Source organism: Acomys russatus, chromosome 17 (assembly GCF_903995435.1).
Source record: "Acomys russatus chromosome 17, mAcoRus1.1, whole genome shotgun sequence".
In the NCBI taxonomy this organism is placed as follows: domain Eukaryota; kingdom Metazoa; phylum Chordata; class Mammalia; order Rodentia; family Muridae; genus Acomys; species Acomys russatus.
The window spans coordinates 34,567,038-34,594,257 of NC_067153.1; the positions used below are offsets into that span (position 1 = coordinate 34,567,038).

Sequence of the window (27,220 nt, forward strand, 5' to 3'; positions counted from 1 at the left end):
AACTACATGGGGAGCTAAAACTAATGAAATCATAACAACAAACAATTTTATGAATCGCTGCTAATTCTAGAAGGCAATTTTCCACTACCTGTGAAAAATGGATGCTATTTATTTATTTTTTTTTTTTAAAGTAAGGCACAGTGTGCTGAACTCTAATTTGGCACAGGCCATTAAGCTCTCCAAATATCTCAAAGAGACGTTTTATGAATTTTCATAAGGAGTCTATTTCTTTCTCTGTGAGGGAAACAAGAATCACTCATCTTTTCTTCTTGGTTGTGTTTTCAATAACACAGTGGAAACATCAGTAGGACAAAGATATAGCCAAGGAAGGTGGAGTCAAAATAGGCCAGGAGCAACATTGCTGTGGCCCTTGCAAGGTTACCCAAATCCTGTGTGATTCTTTAAGTTGGGGTCATTTTTTTCTTTTTTAAAATTTATTATAATTTATTCATAGTACATGCCGATTGTTATCACCTCGCTAGTATCTTAAGGTGGTTTCTTATTCGAGCAAATCCTACCAAACTTTGGGGACAAGAGATGATTTCTTAGGTTTTTTGTTTGTTTGTTTGTTTGTTTTGTTTTGTTTAGTTTTTTATTTAATTAATTTATTCAGTTACATCTCAATTGTTATCCCATCCCTTGTATCCACCGGTTCCACCCTCCCTCCCACTTTCACCCTATTCCCCTCCCCTATGTATGTGACTGAGGGGGCCCTCCTCTCCCATTATATGGTCACAGCCTATCAAGTCTCATCCTTTCTCTGTGTGCCACCGGGCCTCCCCTTCTTAGTTTCTAATTAAGACCTGCTATGGTTTGCCTGTTTCTGAGTCCAAATTCTACATAATGACAACCAACCAAAACAACAACACAAAACAAAAAATAATTTCTTTTTTTTTAAATTTTATTTATTTATTATGGATATAGTTCCTACATGCCAGAAGAGGGCACCAGATCCCAGTATAGATGGTGGTGAGCCACCATATGGTTGATGGGAATTGAACTCAGCATCTTTGGAAGAGCTGCCAGTGCTCTTAACCTCTGAGCCATCCATCCAGCCCCCACCCTAGAAAAATGTTTTAAATAAGAAATAAAGTATTATTGCTCCCTCCTGCCATCTCTCAACTTGCTGATACCCAGGCAGTCTTGTTAATTTGGAAAACAAAGCATGGAAACACTGTTTCTGTCCTTTTTGCTCTTTATACATTTTTTGTTATAGTTTTTATTTTACATGATCCGTCATTTAGTGTACTAGCAATCCTCTGGAAAAAAAAATGTTTCACATTTTAGTTAGTGTCTTTCATTGTCTTCAAAACAAACATTTGATATACAAGAAAATAAAAGCATGCTTTAAATGTTCATTTTGCATTTTATTCCTTCCACATGAAGCAATGTAAATGAAAGGCATTACGAGTGTATTACTAATATGAATGTATATGTATATATATTACATAGAAATATCAAATTAGTTAATGAAATCTTATAGAACAATGGAAGTGTGTTTTATCGGACAACATGGGCATGCATGGCCTTTGAGATGCTCTTTCCTTCCTCCCAGCTCTTCCCTAGCACAACTGACTAGGAGCGCAGCCATTCAGGCAGAATCGTGTTGTGCTCGTGATTATCTGTCTGCCAATTGATAGAAACATTTGTATTTGAATAAGGATAATCATAATGTGTTTCCACTGATGAAGTTGGGTTCATTTCGAGTAGTTTGAAATTTTTTGTGAGACAAGATAGACGTCTATGTTTTATTCAATAATCTGAAGCTCAATGCTAGTGAATTAATGAAGATTACTGAAAACTTGAACTTCTCCCCATGAAATAATTTTCTCCAGTCTCATCATCATGACAATTGATTAGATATTTTGTAAGCCTTGCAGTTTTCGCATCTGATAACAGGAAAGACTTGTTTCCATAATCACTACAGAAGTCAATTCATAATCACCCCTGAAGTCAATTCACATTTTATTCTACAAATTCTCACCTTCACTAAGTAGCAATCAGGAATTGTAACCTTCCATCCATATTGAAAGTGTACCCTGAATATAACTGCCTATATCTAGGGTTAATATAGGTTCAAAGTGGAACTGAATATGGAATTTCAAAATGAGTTACACAGAAATCTTACCCCCAATTCTCACCTTCTCCCTTTTGCAATTCCTCACTTACAGATGCTCTGATGAACTTTCCACTTTGGCTGTGCTCCTCACAATACCACTGTTCCCATGACCATCTATTTACTTGCTCTATGCAGTGCAAGCTCTGTGCTGAATGTCTGTTACTTTTATCACTACATTTATATCTCTCACATTAAGTTCTCTCTTTAATATATTTCAAATTTGTATTTTTTTTTCTCGTAATAGAAATCTGTTTTTTTTTCCTTTCTCCCTGATCAGAATTCCTTAGGAGAGTTTCTGAGGTCATTGTCATGTAGACATGCGTGATAAATTCTAAAGCTCTTTCTATCAGCTCAAATGCTGGGAAAAGAAGGGAAGGCTACGGAAGAGGAATGCATGGCATAGCTCCACTTACATTATAATTAACTCTTCACCTGAGGGTGTGACTTTAGGTCTCTTCAGCCATGGGATCTATGCCCCTTTCATTAATTTTCTTTGAAAGAAAACAATACGTGCAGTATTTTCTCCACCACGGCAAGCAATGAAAGTAGAGACATCCCTGAGCTCCTAATTCTGGAATTATCATATATAGGGTTTATTGTGGAGTTACTCATGATGTATGTTGTTGGTTGTTGTAATAATGTTGAGTTGGGGGTGGAAGTTTATGATATAGATAGTTGAGCTGTTTATGAGGTAGATGATTTGGGTATTATAGGGGAAGGGGGTGGGGGTTGCAGCTATATATAGTTGTGCTAGTTGATTAATGGTTGTAGCTGGGTGATCTTTGTTTATTGGGGTGTTTATTATTATTGAAATTACTCGAGATAATTAGGTATAAATAATAGCAGTGTTAGGGTTAGTGATACTAGGAATGAGAGAAAGTAGATTTTAATTAGGCCTTTTTGCTTAGACACTAGTTTGGACATGAGGATGTGAGTAGTTGATATGGATTTGGGGATGGCAGACTCTAATCAGGTTTGGTCTAGGGTGATTGTAGGGATTTTTATACTTGAGTTCAGTGTTTTTATAGGAATAAGTCGATGGGTAATAAGGGGGAAGTATCCTAGTAGGGTTGAGAATGTGGAGTAGGGTGATTTTTTGTTGGGAATTAGATTTAAAGTAAAGTTGTTTAATTCTAGGGATACCAAAAGTCCTAGGATTGTGACTAGTAGGGCTGCTATTTTTAGTTGTCAGGGTATAGTTATGATTTGAGTGTTGATTGGTGGGATATTATGTGAAATGATGTATCCTGTGAAGATGCTGCCTAGTGCTAGTCGTTTAATAGGGTTTGTGAGTTTGGGGTTGTTTTCACTTATTATGGTTAGAGGGGGGTATCGTGGTTTTGTTATTGTGACAAAATAAATAATTTGTATGCTGTAGGCGGCTATTAGGGAGGTTGCAATTAGTGTGATTAGGAGGGCTCAGGCGTTGGTATTCGACGTGTTAATGGATTCGATGATAAGGTCTTTGGAGTAGAACCCTGTGAGGAATGGTATGCCAGTTTAGGCTAGGCTTCCAATAGTTAGGCAGGATGTGGTGAATGGGAGGGTGGATATTGTGTTTCCCATTTTTCGGATATCTTGTTCATCATTTAGGTTATGGATAATGGAGCCAGAGCATATGAATAACATAGCTTTGAAGAAGCCGTGTATACAAATATGAAGAAAGGCTAGGTATGGTTGATTAATACCTAGGGTGACTATTATCAGGCCTAGTTGGCTAGATGTAGAAAATGCTACGATTTTTTTGATATCATTTTGGGTTAGTGCGCAGATTGCTGTAAATAGGGTAGTAATTGACCCTAGGCATAGTATAAGGGTTAAGATGGTGTTGTTGTTTGAGGTAAGAGGAAAGAATCGGATTATTAGGAAGATTCCTGCTACTACTATGGTGCTTGAGTGGAGTAGGGCTGATACGGGAGTTGGCCCTTCTATGGCTGAGGGGAGTCATGGGTGGAGTCCAAATTGAGCCGATTTTCCAGTTGCTGCTAGTAGGAGGCCTAGAAGTGGGACGATGCTGTAGTTGTCATGAATAAAGATTTGTTGGATGTCCCATGAGTTAGAGTTAAGACAGAATCATGTTATTGCTAGAATAAATCCGATATCGCCAATGCGGTTATACAGGATGGAACACTTTCCTCACCCTGCAGACATCATATGATATAGCTACTGGAATTAGCTGTGTTTGTGTGTGTGTGAAGTACTGCTACATAGAATGAAATTTTAAAGAAATAGTCTAGAAAATTTTTCTAGAGCTAATGGATAAATGACAGCTGCCTCATTTTTTACTAAGACATTTTGTTTGTTTCTATAGCCTCATATGATCCTGTTACTATTGCTCAACTTTTGTTCTCATACAGTGTTTTATATCTCATTTTGTTTCAGCTTCCATTTATTTTTCTAAATTTGTAGGACTATTTCGACTTAAGTATTGATTCTGTGCTGGTTTTTTTTGTTGTTGTTGTTTTTGTTTTGTTTTGTAAACAGACTTCAGTTCACTCTGCCATATACTTACACAGGTGTGTTGGACATTGTAACCTCTTTGTACCTTACTCTGTACCTTATTTGGGGGAAATCCAACACTTTCCAGAAATTTTACTAGTTTTAGAATATTTACTTTCAAAGTTTTCACAGAATTATACTCACTAGGGGAGAGAAGCAAACCTCTACTAAATGATAACTTTAAACTTTGTGCATCACAAACAAAATAAATGTACTTTGTGAGTGTAGAAACAATAACCAGATTAGGAAATAATACAAATGGATGTGACACAGAGTGAGACAGACTACTTTGAAAGGAACAGATATGGTTACAAGTAAATATTTTCTATTTAACAAAAATAATAAGATAAACAAGCACCATACTTTTGATAACTGAAAGTGTGATTACTGATCACTGGAAAAAAGACCTCTGTGTAGAAAAACAAAATGATCTGAAGTACGGTTCTACAAATACTTTACTTAGAAATAGATCAGCGGCAACCCTTCCCACTGAGGAATGTGTTGGCCCAAGAGGGAATGTCTGACTAATTATGCATCATGAATACCTTCCCTCCTTCTTGAGAAAGTAGTCTATAATCCCTAGAAGTTGCCCTTCCTTTGCATTTATCTAAGAATATTTTTCCAGATGACTTCTTAAAAAGTTTCTAATAGGCCTCATTTTTGAGAAACTTGGTGACAATGTTGAAATATGAACTTGTAGCATCAGGAATTCACCTGGCTAGCCCATCCTTCACTGTTCTCCAGCTGCCATTTCTATTTCTGGGTTCTTTCTATAATGTCCTTTTGAGTATACATTAAAATTTCATCTTGTTTTTTCTCGTTTACTTTTCACCTGAAGTACAGTGTTCCTAACAATTTTGCTGTTGCATGGTTCAATTGTCTAATGTTATCTAGGCAAACTCAGAAAGTATATGAAACATGTACAAGAATAATTGGTGAGCAAGATAAATTGATATCGATTTTCTTTTATTTGGAGTGCTAACATTTTATATAATAACTGCCACCTTCACTAATATCTCCTCAAACTTTCCTTGCATTCAAGGTACACTCAAATTTTAGGTAATCATCATCATCATCAAGTTATCTTCTTCTTTCTCTCAGTGCTTACACAATTGCCTTTTTAATAAGCCTTTTTCTTCCCTTCTCTATCCTATGCTCCGCTTCTATATGCTTAGAACTCCTGCCTTATCTGAAAACCCCAAGTTAAAGTGGCATATACACTGCTGTGCTCTGTCCCATAGAATGATGAATTCACCCCATTATAATGTTTCATTTGAGAAGCTGTCCTGTTGGGTAGTGGAAACATTCTTTCCCTTACTACAAGAAATTATGTATTTTAAAAGAAGAGATAATGTTTTTGACATATCTTTTCAAGCTGCTTTCTGAGTCATGTACCAACTTTATTAATGCTTGTTTCTGTACTTTCCAATCATAAACCAGCCAATGTATTTGAAGAGAAGTTTTTTAAAAAAGGTTTCACACAAAGAGACAGAATAAAACAAGAAAGTTCCTGAGGAGTCAGACACTGAGTTCTAAGTGATATTGAGTTTCTGCTTAAAAAAAGCAAGACAGTTGAACTAAATTAGTTCTTGTGTCTCTGCCGAAGATGCAGAAAGTAACACTTCCTTGGTGTGAGGATTTACATTCATTGGTTGATGTCATTTTTAAAACAAAGAAATGTTCCAGAATCACAGTCATGAAGCCTGAGCCAGAAAGTTAATTTGCAGAATCAAAATGAGCAATCCATTAGAAATTATCTGTCATTTTGTTACAAAATCTGAGATATATAGTTTACAGTTTAGTGCTAGATTGCTTTATGTCAATGGGACAAAAGCTAGAGTCATTTGGGAAGAGGAAATCACAATTGCAAAAATGTACACAGGACTTTCATTGAACGATGATTGCAGGAAGGTCCAGCTCACTGTAGCTGGTGCCATCGGTGGGCAGATGGCTATAGGTTGTATTAAAAATAACTAGTCTGACCAAACTATGGGGAACAAACCAGTAAACAGCACCTGATCATGTCCTCTGCTTCAGTTTTTGCCTCCGGGCTCCTACCTTGAGTTTTCTTCCCTGACTTTCTTTGCCATAATGTGATGTGGGACACTAGGTTTAAATAAACCCTTCTCTCCCCAGATTGATTTTTGTCATGGTGATTTATCAGAGCAACAAAAACAGTAATTAAAAATTAAATTGTCTCAGTAAATGAATTATGAAGTTATATAAATCTTTACAGGAAACATGTTAAACAAATCTAAAAACTAAATACCACTTAATTAAATATACTTTTATGGCTCACTTTTACTCTTTTCTCATCTCTGTACTTATTCTTGGTTGGAGTGAGCTTACTAAAGATGTCTTGACTACTTATTGTTTTGTTCACTTAATTAACTATTTTTGTTTAGTATAAAACTTCATATGACAGTTTCATGCTGAAATCTCTGAGTTTTGCTTGCAATATACTTGTACTTTCCTAAAAATCCCAGTAAGTATATTAGTTCTCATTTTTTCTGAGTCTATATGTGTCTTCATAGTAGGTTTTTTGGTTTTTTGTTTTGTTTTGTTTTGTTTCTGGATCTCTTAAAGCTCTAATACATGTATATTTCATCCTAAATGCTAGAAGTCTTCACCAATTATAGAGTAGCCAGTAGTAGCCTCTTTATTCAAAAGAAAGCTCCCAGTATAACAGAAATGGAATGTTGGCCTTTCTGGTTCCATGACCATGTTCTTGAATATGATTAGGACATAAAATACTCACTGAACTTCTTTAGAGGAAAAAAGGGATTTCATTTAATGAAATACATTGGAAGAATTGTATAATTGTATTGGCTCAAAGCTGGTAACTTAATTAAGATGCTAAGTTAAAATTGACTGAGTGGGAAGTTGCCTTTTGTTGAGTCTCATAATCATTTCACAATATGGTCTTTGCAGTTTTTCTAACAAGAAAAATATTATTAGCAAATACGAATATAAAGAACTGAAGCCAGTGTTTACTGTATCCTAATTACTAACATAGGTCCTTTACTACAGAGAAAAAATACATTTATATCTTTTACAGACAAATGAGCTTTAGAGACCTGATGTAGGATGTGTAAGTTAATTCTTCTCTCTCAATAATAAGTTCAGTCGTTTCACTCTCAACCCTTCTAAGCTGAACTTGGGGAAGTTGGAGAAATCTGTTTTTTTTTTTTAATTTTTTCTGTGTATAAGTGTTATATTCATGGGATGTTGATGGTTTTGTTCATGCCCATCTAGAAGAGTGAATAGAGTCATACCTCCACCATATTCCAAACTGAATACAAGCACGTTGGGAGACTTGCTCATGGAGAATATATATATATATATATATATATATATATATATATATATATATATATATATATATATATATATATATAAAAGAAACTGAAGACAACACCTTCTAATTAGACAAGTCTCCTAGTAGAAGGAGGGGAATACCAACCCATTTGAAAAATCTTTGTCCCAAAATTTGCCCTGTCTACAAGACGTGCAGGGATAAAGATGTAGAAGATAGAACAGAGATTGAGGGAGTGTCCATCTAATACCTGGGCCAACCCAACAGCATTGAAGGGAGACAAACCCTAACACTCTACTATGATACTCTACTATGCTTGGCAGACAGGAGCCTACCTAGCCAAATTGTCCTCTGAGAGGTCTCAAACCAGCAGTGCTTCAAAACAGATGTTGAGACTCAGAGCCAAACATTAGATGATACATAGATACTGGTGGAAAAGTGAAGGGAGAATAAAGGGACCTGGAGGTGATATAAGAGCTCTCTATAAGCGGACAAACAAAGCCAAATAACCAGGGTCCGGAAGTGCATCCTGAGATTGAAACACCAAAGAAAGAGCGTGAATGAACAGGACTTAGGTCCCTTACACAGTTGTAGCCAAAGGTCAGCTCATGTTTCATGTTGGTCCTCTAGTAAGAGGAACAGAGGCTGTCTCTGACATGAACTCTGATGCCAGCTTTTTTTTTTTTTTTTTTTTTCACTTCTCTCTGGTGGGACTCCATTGCCAGGCCACAGCGGAAGAAGACAGACTCAGTACTGATATGACTTGATGAACTAGGCTATATGGGAAAAGAGAGGATCCCCGTTTTGGAGGAATAGGAAAAGGGGAAGAGGGAGAAGGAGGGATGGTGAAACTCATAGGTGAGGATGGATGGGGCTATGACCAGGATGTAAAATGAATGAATGAATGAATGAATGAATGAATGAATATGAATAATAGCCTGCAATTGCCATGACTTGTGAACATTGGAAAAGAAAATGGTAAACAGCTACAAAGTTGAAGATAGGCAGATCCTTTTAGTTCCAACAATTTGACAAAGGATATGAGTGCCTTCTATATCCACCAAGTACCAAAGTGCATGCCTGGAATTGGCTTCTTAAGAAATGAAATACAAGAAGAGATGATAAATTTCTCATAAGATCTGGGGGGCATAGAAATACTTACAAATGCGTGAGTTTACTCTGTTGTGTAATGCACATGTCCTGAGTCTTTTACTCTCCAAAAGACTCATTGATTTTACTGATGTGACAGCAAGCATTTCTAACATTTGGTACCACCACCACTGCCAAAACAGAATAGGGGAGCATGACCTTCTTCATCCTAAGCCTAACTCTTTCTGCGAAGGAAAGTGAGAGGATAAAATGTAGAGAGGCTACTGTTCTGTATTGCAAGAGTGAGGCAGAGATTCACTAAGTGGGAGTCCTCCCACCGCACACTTCCCTCTACTACCTAAAGAGATATTAGAATGGATAAAGATAAGCAAAGGTTTGAAAATGAACAGTTGCTTGTTGTTGTTGTTTATATTTAAAGTAGTTGTAAAGTTAGAGTATAGTTCCAAGATGTTTGCTTTTAGGAAAAGGAAGGTTTGACAGTGCATGTTTGAAGAATAAATCAGGAAAAAACTAAGAATGAGACCAAGCTTTGTGTTCGCTCTAATGATTTCAGAATGTGCCATAAAATGCTTACTCAAGCAAAATCTTTCTTGCCCTCAGAATAGATCTCCCTGAATTGTTCTGGTTTATGTTGCCTCCCACTCCCTAGTGAGATATCTGAGAAAATTTTTAGAATGAATAGGATGAAACTCGAGTCCCTGGAGAACTGTTTGGAGGCAAGGCGGGACTTGCATGCCTGATGAACTTCCTCATTGAAGATAAGGGGTTTTCTCTTGAATCTCAATTAGACTCAGAGGAAAGGCAGCCCTTCTGCACAGACATCACATTCTCTGTGGAGAGAGTTCTTTTGAAGAAGCAATTAGAGCAACAACTCTATGCACAGATCAGAACTGATTTGTAATTCTAATACAATGTGTGTTCACACATGTTTATCTCACAGGATGAACTCCTTTTTAACATTTATATAATCCTGAGTTTCATCCATAGGGCTACCATAAGGCAGAATTTATCTCCTAATGTTTGCTAGGATAAATTTGAAAAAGAAATAGAAGAAATATGAAAATTGAAGAAGTAGAATCAAGACTGAAGTTTCTGGGGGCATTCATACTCTTCCATTTTGGTAAATATAGCTTCGTCTCTTTATAGATAGTTTTACATATGAATGGCCCTTAATTTTGTTGAGTCATCACCCAATGGTCAGAGGTGAGGTACACTTATTGATCATTTACCACAGCTACAAACACAAAGCAAAGTACAGAAAGGTAGAAACAATGGAAGTACCAATGGGTGATGATGTGAGATGCTGAGTGTATCAGGCACTTATCCACAGAAAGGTCATCTCTCTGACCACATGCTGGAATGGTTGCTTTTTTGAAATTAATTGTTGCAAAACCTGTGATCAAAACTCAGCTTTAAGTATCAGGTTCCTCTGTGAGTACTCATGTATAACTTTACTAATGCTGCTTCCTGCTGTGAAACTTCTAACTTCCTCAGAACAGTTTTTGAAAAGAATTTTTTCTGATTTCTATCTGAAGAGTATAGTGCATGTAACTCATAAAGTATACTGGACATTTTGAGTATGGTCTTTTTTTTTTTTTTTTAGTAAAATTTTAAAAGAAATGAATTAATATTGAATGCAAATTATTTATTTTAGGTATCAGAAAATTTAAATGGGGGAATTGACCTAGGTCACACCATTATTATTTATATGCTGTTTTCTTTGCTGCAACATAGGAGCAATAAGGCAAGCAACTGCATCTCACTAACATGTCCATGTTTTCCCATGTATCAGTAACTTTTCTGTCTTTGTGATGAAATATCCTTACAAAACTGTGTTAAGGGAAGAAAAGGTTCACTGTGGCTGGTAAGTCCAGAAGGACTGCATTTCACTGTGGCAGGGAAGAGATGCCATCAGGAGGTGGATGCCTGACTGGCAGGCAGAAGTCAAAGGCAGAGAAAGGGAGGCAGGGCCATGGTGTGAAACCTCAAAGCTCGCCTCAGATGTCTTGTTTCTGTGACAAAGTTCCACCTCCTGTAGGTTTTACAAACTTTCCAAACAGTACCAACAACTGGGCATCAAGGGTTCAAAAACATAAACCCTGGGAGGATCTTTTTCCTGTACACACACCACGCTCCTTTTCTTTTCAGAAACAGGAGAGAGGCAACATTCAGATCTCTGAGTTAGAGACACACCATATCTTTCCATATGGGCTTATGTTTTGTAATGAGGTTTATGGGATTTGAACACCATAACTAGAAGATCATGATGGAGCGGGCTGTTTAACATTGTGACTTGTGGATCCAGCCTTATAATGCTGTAAACATATACTTCAACACTCTTCCAAGGTACCCACCAATTTAAAAATCTTTGCATCTTATAATTCCTACAAACAAAACAAAACCAAACTACAAATTTACATGAACTTTTTCTTCTCATTAAGTAAAAAGCACATTAACTTTTCTGCACATATAGTATATTTTTTTTTTACTGCCTAATCTCTCTCCTCTGCATATGCTTTAAAGTATCTTTTGGCAAACTTTCTTTCAGGGAAGTTTATTTTTATTGCCTTATTTCGCTTTTATATCCAGAATATCCCTCTGAGCTCAAGCATGTACTTATTATGTTTCATGTTGACTAAATCTACCTGCCTTTTAAAAATTCTGCCTAGAACTGGAGAGATGACTGAATGGGAAAGAGAGCTAGATCTACCAGGAGCTCTAATGACAGATTCCAACACCCTTGTCAGGCAGCTCACAAATGCCTATAACCTCCAGATTTAGGGGACCTGATGCTGTCTTCTGGCTTCTTCAGCAACCCACTTACTCATGGTATTCACTCACGCAGACACATAATAGGAACAATAAAAAAAAAAATCAATGTGTGTGTCTATTCAGGGCAGATGAACTATTTTATATTTTTGAAAATAATAAGAAAAACATTTTAGCAGAAAGTAAACTATCAGACATAGAAGGCCCAATGCCTTTTATCAACAAATGAATGAAAATAATTACAATAAAGCTGTTAGCATAGAGTTTAAAACCTCCAAGAGGTGTTAAAAAACTTTTAGACTGAAATGGCTAGCCTTCATTTTTGTCAGTCTCTGACTCCAGGAAAGCTACAGGAAAAACAGTAAGCATTCCCTAAATGAATATTTTCTTGGAAAATTAATTTAATAAATTTAAAATGAAGTAGTTCCCAACTTGCAATTTAAAGATTTTAATTTGAGTCTAATCTCTGTAATTACTTTGGCCCATGATTCCTATCAAGTTATATATTGTATGATATTTCTCCAACTTTAAGACTAGAAAGTAGAGAAAAACCAAATAATCTATAACTTAATTTTAGGGGGCTGTTCAGGGTCATCGCAATAGTAAGGGGAGACGGAAGTAAAGTGCTCTGCAAGAGGCATGCTTTCTAAGCAGTGGTGTGAACATGTAGAAAACTGCTGGATAAGGAACACTGGAAACTGCCCAGAGTGATTGGCTCATTTGTTTTCCTTAAGGGCAACCTAATGTGCCTTTTCCTACACTTCCACCGAGATCAGGCAAAGGACTTTTGGTAACATTTAAAAGAATAGGCACAATTGCTGGGTTGTAAAAATGTGAGAGTCTGGTTGAGTATGGAATGATTTGTATCTCAAAGGGAGAAAGAGTAATTTATGGTTGTTAAAGTAAATGTTCCAAGTCAAAAGAGGCAGGCATAGGGATGCTTCACCAAAGGAAGAAGGCTTTTTAAAACTTACTCAGACTGAGCTTTGTCTAGATCAAGTATAACTAAGATATTTTGTTGCTTTGTAAAATCTAGGAAATAATGTCTGCAGTTACTACTTTCTTAATATATACACATGGGGGGCTGGAGAGATGGCTCAGAGGTTAAGAGCACCATCTGCTCTTCCAAAGGTCCTGAGTTCAATTCTCAGCAACCACATGGTGGCTCACAACCATCTATGAGATCTGGTGCCCTCTTCTGGCATGCAGATGTACATGCAGGCAGAACATTGTATAAATAATAAATAAATAAATCTTAAAGTAAAATAAAATAAAATTGTATAAAAAAAATTTACACACGTGGGAGCAAGGCAGACCCCCAACAGAAAATCCATCAAAATTTTATGATATAATAGCTACTGGTTAATATTTGACTTTATACAAAATCATTTTACAAAGGGCTACATATTTCACCCCTCTGTTTTTCTAAATATTCATGTCTTCTTTCTACTTGTATTAAAGGTTTGTCACACCCAATGATAATAATGATCCAATGAAAGAAAAACCACTTTTTTTTTGATATTTTACATACTCTCTGCCTTCATTAAGTTTGCTATTGCTATAATAAAACATCATGGCTGAAAGCCAGTTGGGAAAGAAAGAGTTTGGTTTTTTTTTTTTTTTTTCTTTAACATTTCCATAATACTGTTCACCATGGAAAGAAAACAGGACAGGAAATAAAACAGGGAAAGAACCTGGAGGCAGGAACTAAGGCAGAGGCCATGGAGGAGTGTTGCTTACAGGCTTGCTGTTCATGGCCTGTTCAGACTGCTTCCTTATAGAACCCAGGACCACAAACCTTGGGGTGGTACCACCCACAATGGTCTGGTCCCTCTCATATCAAGCACTAACTGCAAAAAACATTCCGCAAGCTTACCTACAGGCCAATATTAAGAGGCATTTCCTCAATTGAGGTTCCCTTCTCTCAGATGATTACTGCTTGTGTCCAGTTGACATAAAATTAGGCAGCAGACTCTTGAAGCCTAGCTGAATGGTATCAGCCTTCATGTGTAACCCCTGTGTGCTTGGATTTCCCCACTGTTTTAAATAAGATCAACATCCATCCTGTTTTATATGCCAAGAATCTGAGGACCAGTTTTGCTTCTTTTGCATTTTTGTGTCACACTCTGTCATCTATAAACGTTTTTGACTTTATGTTCTAAATACATCATTCATCTCTTTCCTGTAATAGGCTTATGTCAGATTCTGATTAAGCCTTTATAATTTTTTTTGGTGAAGTATACTTGCTGATCTCAGAACGTCCAACTGTACTATACAGGCATGATGGATTTAAATGAAACCCTTAACTTTGCTCTACAAGTTTTCAATAATTTATGCTTTGCTTTCAGTAATAAAAAAGCCAGGTACATGTCTAATGAACTCATTTTCATCATCTCCCATGTCTTCTTGTTCTTTCAAAAACTAGTTTGATGTTATTCACAAATGTCACACTTACTCAGCCCTGGATACCTACCTTTCCACATGCTGTTGTTTCATTTGCAATATCCTTCATTTCCTCTCTCCTGAAGGACTCTGATTCATTCTTAAAAGATCAAATTAACTGCGCTCTGTGAATCCTACCTATCCTCTAACATGAGCATATCTTTTCCATAGAACTTAATTATTTTTAATGTTTTCTGTCTTCGACGTTTTAAAAATATACAGAAGCATTGTATCTTTGTATAAAAATTATGACAAATAACAACTATTTTTAGAACTTCCTAGTCAGGATACCTCTTTCCTCATACTTATTGATGATACATAAATTATTTATAATCTTTATACTTATAGTTATTCAAAATAATAGTGATCTGTCTGTTTCTGTTTCTGTCTGTCTGTCTGTCACTGTCTCTCTGTGTCTCTGTCTCTCTTCTCTCTGTCTCTGTCTCTGTCTCTCTCTGTTTCTCTCTCTGTCTCTCTCTCTGTCTCTCTCTGTCTCTCTATCTCTCTGTGTCTCTGTCTCTGTCTCTGTCTCTCTCTGTCTCTCTCTCTGTCTCTCTATCTCTCTGTGTCTCTGTCTCTGTCTCTCTCTCTCTATCTGTGTGTGTGTGTGTGTGTGTGTGTGTGTGTGTGTGTGTGTGTCTCCAGTACACCAAGCAAAACTTAACCTTACTCTGTAGCCAAATTGACCTTACCTTCTTACTGAGCTGCCTTGCCTTTCCCAGAGCTGGAGTTATAGTCACACAATCACAACCAGGGCATGCTTTACTAGAGATTTCACGCTTGTAAACTATGCACACAGAGCTGTCAGCTGAACTCTCTCTCCAACATTTCTTTTCATCTTTCTTTTCTTTTCCTTTCACTGTGATTGTCCCCATTACCCCACTCAGCCTTGCTATACAGCCCAAATTGGCTGGAGACTCGCAATATTCTTGTTTCTGTGATCGTTGGCCCCATAGTCAATGAAGCTAGTATTAGAAATATGTGACGCTTTCCCTGACCCTGGACTTGTCTTAGCATACCACTCGACAAATAGAAACAGTTTTAAAAATTAGATGTTGCATAACAAGTGTGAGGGAATTAGTTAGCAGACTTTTGAAAATATATCTTTACAATTATAGCGTCTTCGCTGTTAAGTATTCCGAAATATCTTTTACTGAACAGAAATATGCCTGTCTTCAATATTCCTTTTTTCTGTTTATCGCCTTTATATTTAAAGGAAATAAAAACTTACTTTAGGTATAAAATATATATGTATCTCTGAAGTATCACAAGTTACTATTTATTTTAAGCATTTGGGGAACATAACAAGTATAGAAAACTTTTTTATATCATTTAGTCTAAGTGAAATGATATTAAGCTGAAAAGAAAATTAGTACTATATGAAGAAAATTATTACATAATACAGTATTTTTATAAGTACCATATATCAAACTGTAGTTTTTAAACAACTAATTGCTTTTATTTTCATATTATCACTCATTTTGCAATTAGGTTTTCATAAATGCCATCCTTCTTGTAGATATTATCATCATGACCAGGTGGTTGTTTGAAAATTTACTTCATTTCTCCTGCATTCTCAAAGTCTTTCAACTCCTCACTGCTTTCTAAAGGAGTTTTCCTTGTCCTCTTGAATGTTCCAGGCTCCCTTCTGTTTACCTGTTGCCTGGATTGTGCACTCTGGGTTCCTTGCTGTTGTTGCTCCACAGTTTCTCTACCCTGGCATTTGCTTAACAGCTCCTTAGACAAAGAGTCTTTTTCTGACTGGCCCATCTGAGCAAAACTCTCTCAGGTTTCATATCTTCTATAGATTTTTTCTGTTCTCAGATTTTTGGGATGATAATTTTGGGGAGAATCTACTTTAGTATAACGATAAGCATCATAGGATGGCCATTCAGAAAGCACAAGAGACATCTTCCTGGTAGGATTGTTTTCAAAGAAGCCACCCATCTTTCTCTCCCTCATTCCTTGGGTGGAGGGGCCAAAGTACCTCTCAATGCTTTCCATTTTAACCATTTTTGGTCCTTCCTCAGTTGTTAATTTTATGACTAATTACTTCATTTAGTGACTGAATAGATTAATGCTTTTCTAGAACAGCATGAGTTGATGATATAATAAAGATTTCTTCACTCAGCTATGGAGAATGTTATGCCCATTGGATAGATCTGGGTAGGGGTTTGACGTTTACGGCCTGTATTGTCCTTGGCTGGTGCCATAGATTGAGCGGGACCCCCGGGCCCAAATCTGGCTATCATAATGGTCTTCTTATAGGTTTCTAGGACCCTCTGGATCCTTCTACTTTGCTATTCTCCCATGCTTCTCTCATCTGGGGTATGACTTTCACACATACTCTGTGCCTCATATTTGACCATGTCTGCTGGAGGGGGAGACCTGGTGGCACTCAAAGGAAGGATAGCAGGCTACCAAGAAGAGACTTGATACCCTATGAGCATATAAAGGGGGAGGAAGTCCCCCTCAGGCACTGTCATAGGGGAGGGGAGTAAGGGGAAATGGGAGGGAGGGAAGAATGGGACGATACAAGGAATAGGATAACCATTGAGATGTAACAAGAATACATTAATAAAAAAATTAATTTAAAAAATAAATAAAGATTGCTTCAAAATATGCTCCACATTGCCAGTATATTTTCTAAATAAATACTCAGTGAGGTCTTTTAATTTATGTTAAATTAAGTGACGACTGTATACATAGATTCATACTTGAAACATATATAACAATCTTACATGAAATAAATTGTATGTCATCCAAAGTGAAGGAGTACCTGATCCTCAGGACAATGATCTACGTAGAAAGCTTTTAGAAAATAATATTGGGTTCAGTTAAGTGACTGGATGTGGTTTCTTAATGAACATTATCATACAAGTAGCATGTTTTACAGTTTCTCATGTCTTACTTCACTCAACACAGATAGGATTATATACACATGTAATTCCAGGGTAAAACTCACTAAGAATGGGATATTCAATATTTGCAGCCTACCCAAGCCATCACAGACTATTCCTCATAACAATAAAACAAATATCAAATGAATGATGATTTTCTAAAATGGATGTTTTATACAGATAATTTTTTTCTTCATCAACTTGCATATATTTACTATCTTATTTGTCTTTTGTCTTGTTTCTCTATCAGTGAATAACAGGAATAAATTAATATGAATAATGATAAGTTTTAATGTGAAGTAAAATAGAGACAAAAATAAATAAAGAGAAATATAAACAATAAGAGAAAAATTGAGTCTGGTGTGGTGGCTAATGCCTTTAATCCCAGCACTCGGGAGGCAGAGCAGGTGGATCGCTGTGAGTTCGAGGTCAGCCTGGTCTACAAAGAGTGTTCCAGGACAGCCAAAGCTACAGAAAAAAACTCTGTATGAAGAAAAAGAATGAAAGAAAGAAAGAAGAGAGAGAGAGACTAGTAGTTTTGTTTGCTTTTTTGTTTTGCTTTGAAACATGGTCTTGCTATGCAGCCTTGGTGGGGTTTAGTCTCAGTGATCCTTTTTAGCAGCATTACAGTCACATGTCACCATGCCTGGTTAGAAAAAAATAAAAACCATTCCATACATGTATTAATTAAAGTAGAAAGCAATATATCAAAGGAATATTTTGTATTGTGTTGAGGTTTTTATTTAGATTATATTTGATTATTTTTCTTTGCCAATATTGTACATCTTAAAAATTAACTTGTAATTTAAATTTGTTGTGGGTATATTTCTTGTGTAGATCATTTTAATTAGCCATGGCTCACATGAAACAGAGAAGGTGAGTGGCTGATCAAGACCTAGGTCATGCCAGTCAACATGGGAAAAAAAATCATAGAAGATCATTAGGTGAACTGTTCTAGCTACAGCATAGATGACAGAAAGGATTAAGTGCATGGATCTTTACATTCAAAATAGCATTAATAACCACTTAACGGATATTTTAAGAGAGTTATTTAAATCATACTTGCATTAGGTAAGGAAACGCATACCTGTTCTTAGTACTTAGGATGCCAAGGTAGAAAGACTATGGTGAGTTGGCTAACCTGGGCTACATAGCGAGTAGCATCATAGCATAGACTGAATAACAAAACCTGTCTCAACAAACAAACAAACAAACACCAAATAAACAAATGGTGGGACTGCAAACAATTTACATAACTTATTCTGAAAATTCTACTCTTATTGTTCTCTGGTTTCCTCTTTCAGCTCCATGTGGTGGCCACTTTTCAGCTCCAAGTGGCGTAATTCTCTCACCAGGATGGCCAGGATACTACAAAGACTCTTTGAATTGTGAGTGGGTGATTGAAGCTGAACCTGGACACTCTATCAAAATTACATTTGAAAGGTCTCTGCAACTGTTTTTTCTATATTATACAAAAATGAGTAGACGTTATACTTGGCATTCAACATTTCTCTTACCACATCAATAAGTAATTTAAGAAGAATAGTCAGTTTCTATGTCTTGAATGCTTAAGAAGGTCTGGCCCCTTTTGACCTTTCAGTCTGTTCTCAAGTTCATTTTTATTTGTTTACTGCAGTACTGTTAAGATATGCAAGACCTTTTGCTCTACATATGCACAATACTGAGATATGAATATATGACCTTTAACTTAATTAGTTTAGTTGTCCTATATTTTTATGGGCTTGTGAAATCAGCTCTGCTAGATTTCTGAAAACAAAGGATGTATAAAATAACTTAAATACTGTCTCCCAATGTAAAACACTTATAGGTATTATTATATACTTACCCAAGTAAATCCAGGATGCATTCACTATTTTAGCCTGGTGACCACATTGGCTGAAAAAAGTTTATCTAACCCTGTCTACACACACACACACACACACACACACACACACACACACACGTATGTACATATACATACATGTGTATGTGTGCATATATAATAGGTTAACATATGAAATATTTACTGATGAGATGACATGAGTAAATTTACTTTAAAAGGACTTTTGATATACATAAAATTTACCATCTATTAAAGACAAAAGCAAAACTGATACTCTGAAATGGGTGTGCTCATTTACTGTCACATAAGATCAAATGATGCTTTTCAGTGTGTGGTTTAACCAACAGATCTTTATTTCCAAAATTTCTAATGACCAGGAGTCTGAGGTCAGGCTCTCAGGTTGGTTCTTCTATAACCTTTACATATTTGTTTGTTTGGTGGGTTGGTTTTTTTTATCGCCCTGTGCTCTCCCTACTCTCTCATGTGTCCCTATGTTTTGTGTGTTTCTGTACCCTAGTCTCCTCTTTACATGTATGAGGATATATTGGATTGAAGTCCACTCTCATGAGCTCCTTTTGTTTTAATTCCCTTGTAAAAGACTCATTCTCCAGCAAAACTGTCTCAAGATCTGGGAGGCATTAACTTTTCAACATGTAAAGCAGGGCAGTGTTGGCGCATGCCTTTAATCCCAGCACTTGGGAGGCAGAGGCAGGTAGATCTCTGTGAGTTTGAGACCAGTCTGGTCTACAAAGTGAATTCCAGGACAGCTAGGGCTACAGAGAATCCCTTTCTCAAAACAAACAAACAAACAAACAAATGAAACCAAACAAAAAATAAAGACAAAAAAAAGTGAATTTGTACGGGCATACTTAAGCACATAAACATTATTTAAATATTTATGTCAAGTATTTCAATTTGTTTTTGATAGCATATCATATTGCTAACTCAAACTCACTATGTATACTAGGATCACTTGAGCTCTCAGTCTCCTCTGACTACACTACCATACCTAGTCAACATGCCTGTACTCCCAGCATTGTGATTTCTGACTCAGAATAACTGTGAAAATCATGGTCATACAGAAATTAGAATGCCCGACGAATATGTCAGTAACCTCCTCAGTGTTTCAGACTAAACAGAGCACAGTTGTGTTACTATTTTTATTTCAAACATTCTTTATACATACATTCTTTATCTGAAATGCTCCTTTTGGGAATAAATCCCTCTGTCTCTTCATGCACATGAAAGCATGAAAGATTTATTTTATCATATTAAACACATCCTGTGAGGGTAGTATGTGTATGTGCATGTATGTGGGCATTCTGAGTGTCCAAGGATGACTTAGGGAAGATGATACTCTAATTCTACATGTGTGTTTCTCGGGGATCACACTCAGATCATCTGCTTTGGCAAATGCCTTTACCTGCAGAGCTATCTCTCTAGTACATACAAGAGTTTTAACTGGAAACTATTTGAAGGAAATAAATGCAAAGCATCTTTTTCTCTCCTTTTTCCTTGAAAACCCTCAAGTACTTAAAATACACCATATCATTTGTCAGAAAAAAGGGTTGCCTTTTAGATGATCACCTTGTAATGGCTAGCCATTAAAAGAAAAGGGGTAATTTAGCAACAAATGGATGAGCAAGCACTTGAAGTTATTGAGCAAACAGGTTTTATTCATTAGATTAGAGAAATTAAGTCATCACTTGGAATAGACACTCATATGTTAACTGCTTCCTACCATATACATTGAATATTGACCTTATAACGTGTTGTTACTTATAAGTCTCTTATTCTTTTTATTAGGGCTCTTTAATTAGCATATCTAATAATGGGATTTATTATGAAGTTATCATAGATGCAATATGCTTTTTTAGTCCCTATTTTGGAGAAATTGTTTGCAGTTAATGAATGTGATTATTATAGAGCTGTGATATTTGTTTTTGATTTCACATGAGAGGATTTAAATTGAAAATGAAACTTTTAAATTATATGTACTATAAAAGAATAAATATATGAAAACATCACACAAACACATTAAACAGACACAGTCTGTAGATAGTAATGAACTTCAATAACAGTAAAATGACATTTGAAAAAGAAGCAGAGAAGTGTCATATGAAATTTTGTACTTTCAATATTAAATATATTTTATGATTCTGTGATTAAGAAGGGAGATAGGTTGTGTCTCCAGGTCTGATATCAGGCACTCCAAAACCACCTGCACCTCAGCTCCAGGGAGCCTGATGTTCTCTTCCACTCCCTGTAGGAACCTCACTGATACATACAATCTCACATGCGAACACACATATTAAACATAAAAAGAAAACAAACATCTTTAAAGCACTATATGATTTTTATAGTTTATATAAATCAGAGACCATATTTGAAATTAAGTACTATTAAAATGAATATAAAACAATATAGTTTTCCATAGAATTGAAGGTAACAAGTAAAAGTGACTTGAGAAGTGCCTACTTCAGGAAAAGGGCATTTATTTACTAAAGATGACCTATCCACTCAACAGATACTTTTCTTATGAGTACACATACTTCTGCCTGGTAATTTCCCCATGTAAGATCCTGGGATTTAGACAGATCTTTAAATTACCAGGTAATCTGAGAAATAATAAATGTGGTTCAAAAATAAACTCTAATAGTAGATTAACTAAAATACTAAAGTCTTGTTTCCCCATACGTTTCCTAATATGTTTACAATTGTGCCTCTTCATCCTAGATTTCAGACTGAACTCAATTATGATGTTCTGGAAGTCCACGATGGACCAAATCTTTTGTCACCATTGCTTGGATCATACAATGGTACACAAGTGCCACAGTTTCTGTTCAGCAGCAGTAACTTTATATACCTGCTTTTTACAACAGACAACAGCCGTTCCAATAATGGATTCAAGATTCATTATGAAAGTAAGCAATAACAAAAACTCTTTTATTTTCCCATTTTGATTTTTTCCCATTTCCTATTATCTTTATATTGCTAAGCGAAGTAGGATATTTACCTATTTAGTCTTCTAAAGTTTTTTTTTTATATAAATAAGGAAGCTAATGTTTCAGAGTATTTATTTGCACAAGTTAATGGTGCAAAGTTTTAAACCCTAGCTAGCTACCTCATATCTTTATAAAATAAAATGCTAAGCAGATGTCAGAAATATCAAGTAAGTTTAGTGCATTCATGCCTTAATTGTTATGTATGGCTTAGAAAACCGTATTAACCTGTAGTCAATATCAGTTTGATATACTTGTAACAGTAGTATTCTTTTAGCACTTACTTTACAAAATGTATTCGTCCAGCATATTTTACTAAGATGAATGCAAATGTTGTCCATGTCAAATATTAAATTTTGCTCTGTATAAAAGTTTAAAAATATAAAACTATTAAAGTGTTAGATATACACATATATGATTGATATAATAGTTTTAAAAAGTGTTAAATCAATGGGACCTCATGAGGCTGAGAAGCTTCTGCAAGGCAGGAGACACTGTCAAGAGAACAAAGCGACAGCCTACATACTGGGAAAAGATCTTCACCAACCCTACATCTGACAAAGGTCTAATATCCAAAATATATAAGGAACTCAAGAAATTAAACACCACCAAACCAAATAACCCAATTGAGACATGGGGCTTGGAGCTAAACAGAGAATTCTCAACAGAGGAATATCAAATGGCTGAGAAACACCTAAAGAAATGCTCAACCTCCTTAGTCATCAGGGAAATGCAAATCAAAACAACTCTGAGATTCCATCTTACACCCATCAGAATGGCTAAGATCAAAAATTCAAGCGACACCACATGCTGGCGAGGATGTGGGGAGAGAGGTACACTCCTAAATTGCTGGTGGGAATGCAAACTAGTATAGACACTTTGGAAATCTATCTGGTGCTATCTCAGAAAACTGGGAATAGGGCTTCCTCAAGACCCAGCTATTCCACTCTTTGGAATATACCCAGAAGATGCTCCAGCACACAACAAGAAAATTTGCTCAACCATGTTCATAGCAGCCATATTCATAATAGCCAGAACATGGAAACAGCATAAGTGTCCATCAGTAGAAGAATGGATAAAGAAACTGTGGTACATATACACTATGGAATACTACTCAGCTATTAAAAACAAGCAATTCCCGAAATTTGTGGATAAATGGATTGAGCTAGAAATGATCATAACGAGTGAGTTAACCCAGAAGCAGAAAGACTCAAATGGTATATACTCACTTATATCTGCATACTAGCCCAAGGGGCATGTCCCACGAAAGCCTTCACTTACCAGGAAACTGGGACAGAGGGGAGGACATCCTATTGGGACTCTAAATGAGAGAAGCATGGGAGAATGGCAAAGTAGAAGGATCCAGAGGGTCCTAGACACCTACAAGTAGAACATTATGATAGGCAGATTTGGGCCCAGGGGTCCCGCTCAAACTAAGGCACCAGCCAAGGACAATACAGGAGGTAAACTTTAAACCCCTACCCAGATCTAGCCAATGGTCAGAACATTCTCCACAGTTGAGTAGAGAGTGGGATATGACTTTCTCACGTACTCTGGTGCCTCACATTTGACCATGTCCCCTTGAGGGGGAGACCTGGTGCCACTCAGAGGAAGGACAGCAGGTTACCAAGAAGAGACTTGATACCCTATGAGCATATACAGGGGGAGGTAATCCCCCTCAGGAACAGTCATAGGGGAGGGGAATAATGGGAAAATGGGAGGGAGGGAAGAATGGGAGGATACAAGGGATGGGATAACCATTGAGATGTAACAAGAATAAATTAATAAAAAAAAGATTCCATGAAGTTGTCTTCTGACCTCCATATTTTCCCAATTACATAAGCACACTTTGTCATACATCATATATACAGGCACAATAATATTAAAGTGAATGTATATATATATATATATATATATATATAACTTCAATTCTGTCTCTCTGCCTCCCTCTCCTTAACTCACTCTCTCTCTCTCTCTCCCTCTCTCTCTCTCTCTCTCTCTCTCTCTCTCTCTCTCTCTTTCTCTCATGTGTGTGTGTGTATGTGTGCGTGTATTTGTGTGTGTGTGTCTGAATTTTCTAGAACTTGCTATGTTGCTATGTTGACTATGCAGGCTTCAAATTCAGAGATCTACTTCCTTCTGCCTGAGATTTAAGTCATATGCCACCATACCTATATTCTGTTTTAACTTTTTAAAGACTATTATTCATGTAGAAATGTACTTCTGATTTACAAATATTTTGCATATGTATATATCAGTGACTGTACTACAAAGGGCATTATCTCTATATAAATTTGTTTATATGTGCATAGGGAAACTTACTTATGTATACATAAGTATATGTAAACTCCATATTATATAATGAGATAAATTTCTATGTTCATATACATGAAAAAATGATCTTGAAGTAGAAGGAGCCAGAAGGTCCTAGAAACCTACAAGTAGAACAATATGATAGGCAGATCTGGGCCCAGGCGTCCCACTCAGACTATGGCACCAGCCAAGGACAATACAGGCTGTAAACTTCAAACACCTACCCAGATCTAGCCAATGGACAGGACATTCTCCACAGTTGAGTGGAGAGTGGGGTATGACTTTCACACGAATTCTGGTGCCTCATATTTGACCATGTCCCTGGAGGGGGAGACTTGGTGGCACTCAGAGGAAGGATAGCAGGCTACAAAGGAGAAATTTGATAGCCTATGAGCATATACAGGGGGAGGAAATCCCCCTCAGGCACAGTCACAGGGGAGGGGAGTAAGGGGAAAATGGGAGGGAGAGAGGAATGGCAGGATACAAGGGATTGGATAACCATTAAGATGTAACAAGAATAAATTAATTTTAAAAAAAGGAAAAAAAAAAGAAGATCTAAGTTAAGAAACTACATGTGGTTATTTCAAGCATAACCAACATTATTTCTTTTTATCTTCCAGTCAATCCCAGTACCTCAATCTCAATTTACTTCATGTGAAATGCATTATTTTATATTAATTTGTGAATATCTTTCGGGAAGTTGTTCTACCCAATACCTTAATGGACTTCTAACTTATATTTGAAACATAATCATTGTTTATAGCTGTGAAATGTTATTGTCCACAATATTGTTCAGCTGCATTCACTTCTTTTTATTTCAAGCTTTATCACATCAAAGTGTATTTCTAAACAGTGTAAAATGTAAAATAAGGTTTATCAATGACTTGGAAATTCAAATGCAATAAAAAAATCTTAGTTGGAATATGTAGTTTAAGTTGTAATTTTAAAACTGAATCAGGAATGCCAAAACTAGATGTCTATTTTAATATTAATTCTTACCAAAGATCAATGAACGGCAACATTTGGACACATTTTGTTTAATCCTCTGCTGCATCCATCATACTTTTCCCAGTGTCCATGATGTTCACCGTGTGTCAGTCACAAACCAATTTTAAGTATTAAGTGAAACCACGTGTGCAAGTGTTAGAATAAAGACTTCAATTCAGAAAATTCTTAATAAATGATAGCAGTTTTTTTCCCTACAAAAGCTAAGTAAATGAAGCATAAAAATGATAAATTCAGGCCAAATACATCCCTTCTGTTGTCAAATTTGTCATGCCATAAGTCCAGTATTGCAGTTACTATTGATGGCCAGTTCCTCAGGAGACAAAGTAGTGGCAGAGAGCAGAAAGTTGGAATGAGAGGCACACACTACTACAGACATGGCACAATCGTCCAGGTGCTAACTTAAAATTTTAAACATATCTCTTCTTCCTGTTTTTTTTTTTTTTAACTAGTCTTGCCATCTATTTATGATTGTGAGATAATTTCTACTGTCACAACTTCTTTCTTGGCAAAAAACAGAAACTTGTTATCAAACAATTCATTAATACATTTTATTGTATGAAATAAATACCCTTTCTAAATGAGCTGTTTTCTAAGTTCAATATCAGTAGATTGTTTCTCCAATCTTTAAAAATGAATTTGGCATTTAAATAATTTCTACTTTTAATTCAATTTATCATAAGATATGTGTGCTGCTTTTAACAAAATCTCAATCATTCAGTATTACCAATAAAGACTTAGAAACAAGATGCTGGGGTGAAATCCTGCTAGCTCAGAGAGGCAGAGAGAGCACCCAGGTGGCCTTCCTCCACAGCCAGTGTCCCACAAAGAAAGGCTTCCTTCTCCTACCATCTCAAACCAGATTCTTCAAACGCGATGCTCCTCCCTTTTACTTCCTGTGCATCTCTCTATCCGTTCTCCTAACTTTCTCCTCCTCTCTATATTTTTTTCTATGTTAACTCCATGTCAACTAGTTGCTTGCTCTGCCTCTTGACCTATTGTTGACTTTATTTCATCCTGCTTACAATAAGCAGAACGTTCGCGTATTAAAGGTGTATGCTAGAGCTAAGCCACACCACAACTAAAAACAAGTTTTTTCCAGTAAACAAAACAATCTCAGGGCGATTCACAATATGAACAAATAAACTTCAGCACATATATTATTACTCCAGAGAATTCAAAAGTATGGAAGGTTTAATTACAAACATTCTACTGTTCATACCTATGTTCCACTCTCTTTCATTTTTGTCCTATATATTTTTCCTTTAAGAAGAGAGATAACAAAACTTCTATTATTAGCCCTTCCATGTTACATGTCTGTTTGTGGTGTACTTCTTTGGATTTTTTTTAGTTAATTTATTCAGATTACATCTCAATTGTTAACCCATCCCTTGTATCCTCCCAATCCTCCCTCCATCCCGGTTTCGCCCTATTCCTCTCCCCTATGTCTGTGACTGCTGAGGACCTCCTCCCCCACTGTATGATCATAGGCTATCAAGTCTCATCTTGGTAGCCTGCTTATTCCTTCTCTGAGTACCACCAGGCCTCCCTACCAAGGGGAAGTGGTCAAATATGGGATACCAGAGTTCGTGGCAGAGTCAGTCCCCGCTCTCTACTCAACTGTGGAGAATGTCCTGTCCATTGGCTAGATCTGAGAAGGGGTTCGGTGTTTACTGCATGTAGAGTCCTTGGTTGGTGCAGTAGTTTGAGCAGAACCCCTTGGCCAAGATCCACCCATCCTGATGTTCTTCTTGTAGGTCTAGGACCCCTTGGATCCTTCTATTTCCCCCTCCTCCCATGCTTCTCTCACCTAGAGTCCCATTAGGATGTTCTCACCTCTATCCCAAACTTCTGGTAGGTGAAGACTTTCATGGGACATGCCTCTTGGGCTAATGTCCAATT

General features: G+C 36.5%; 1 protein-coding gene across 2 annotated transcripts in view; it reads left to right on the forward strand.

The window, feature by feature from the left end:
* The window catches only part of Csmd3 (CUB and Sushi multiple domains 3), a 1,090,370-nt gene that overhangs the window by 661,744 nt on the left and 401,406 nt on the right, over positions 1 to 27,220 (forward strand). For both annotated transcript variants that reach the window (XM_051159708.1, XM_051159709.1), the window contains 2 exons: positions 18,460 to 18,598; positions 21,735 to 21,922. In XM_051159708.1, coding sequence (XP_051015665.1) covers positions 18,460 to 18,598; positions 21,735 to 21,922 — 327 coding nt within the window. The remainder of the gene's footprint in view (positions 1 to 18,459; positions 18,599 to 21,734; positions 21,923 to 27,220) is intronic.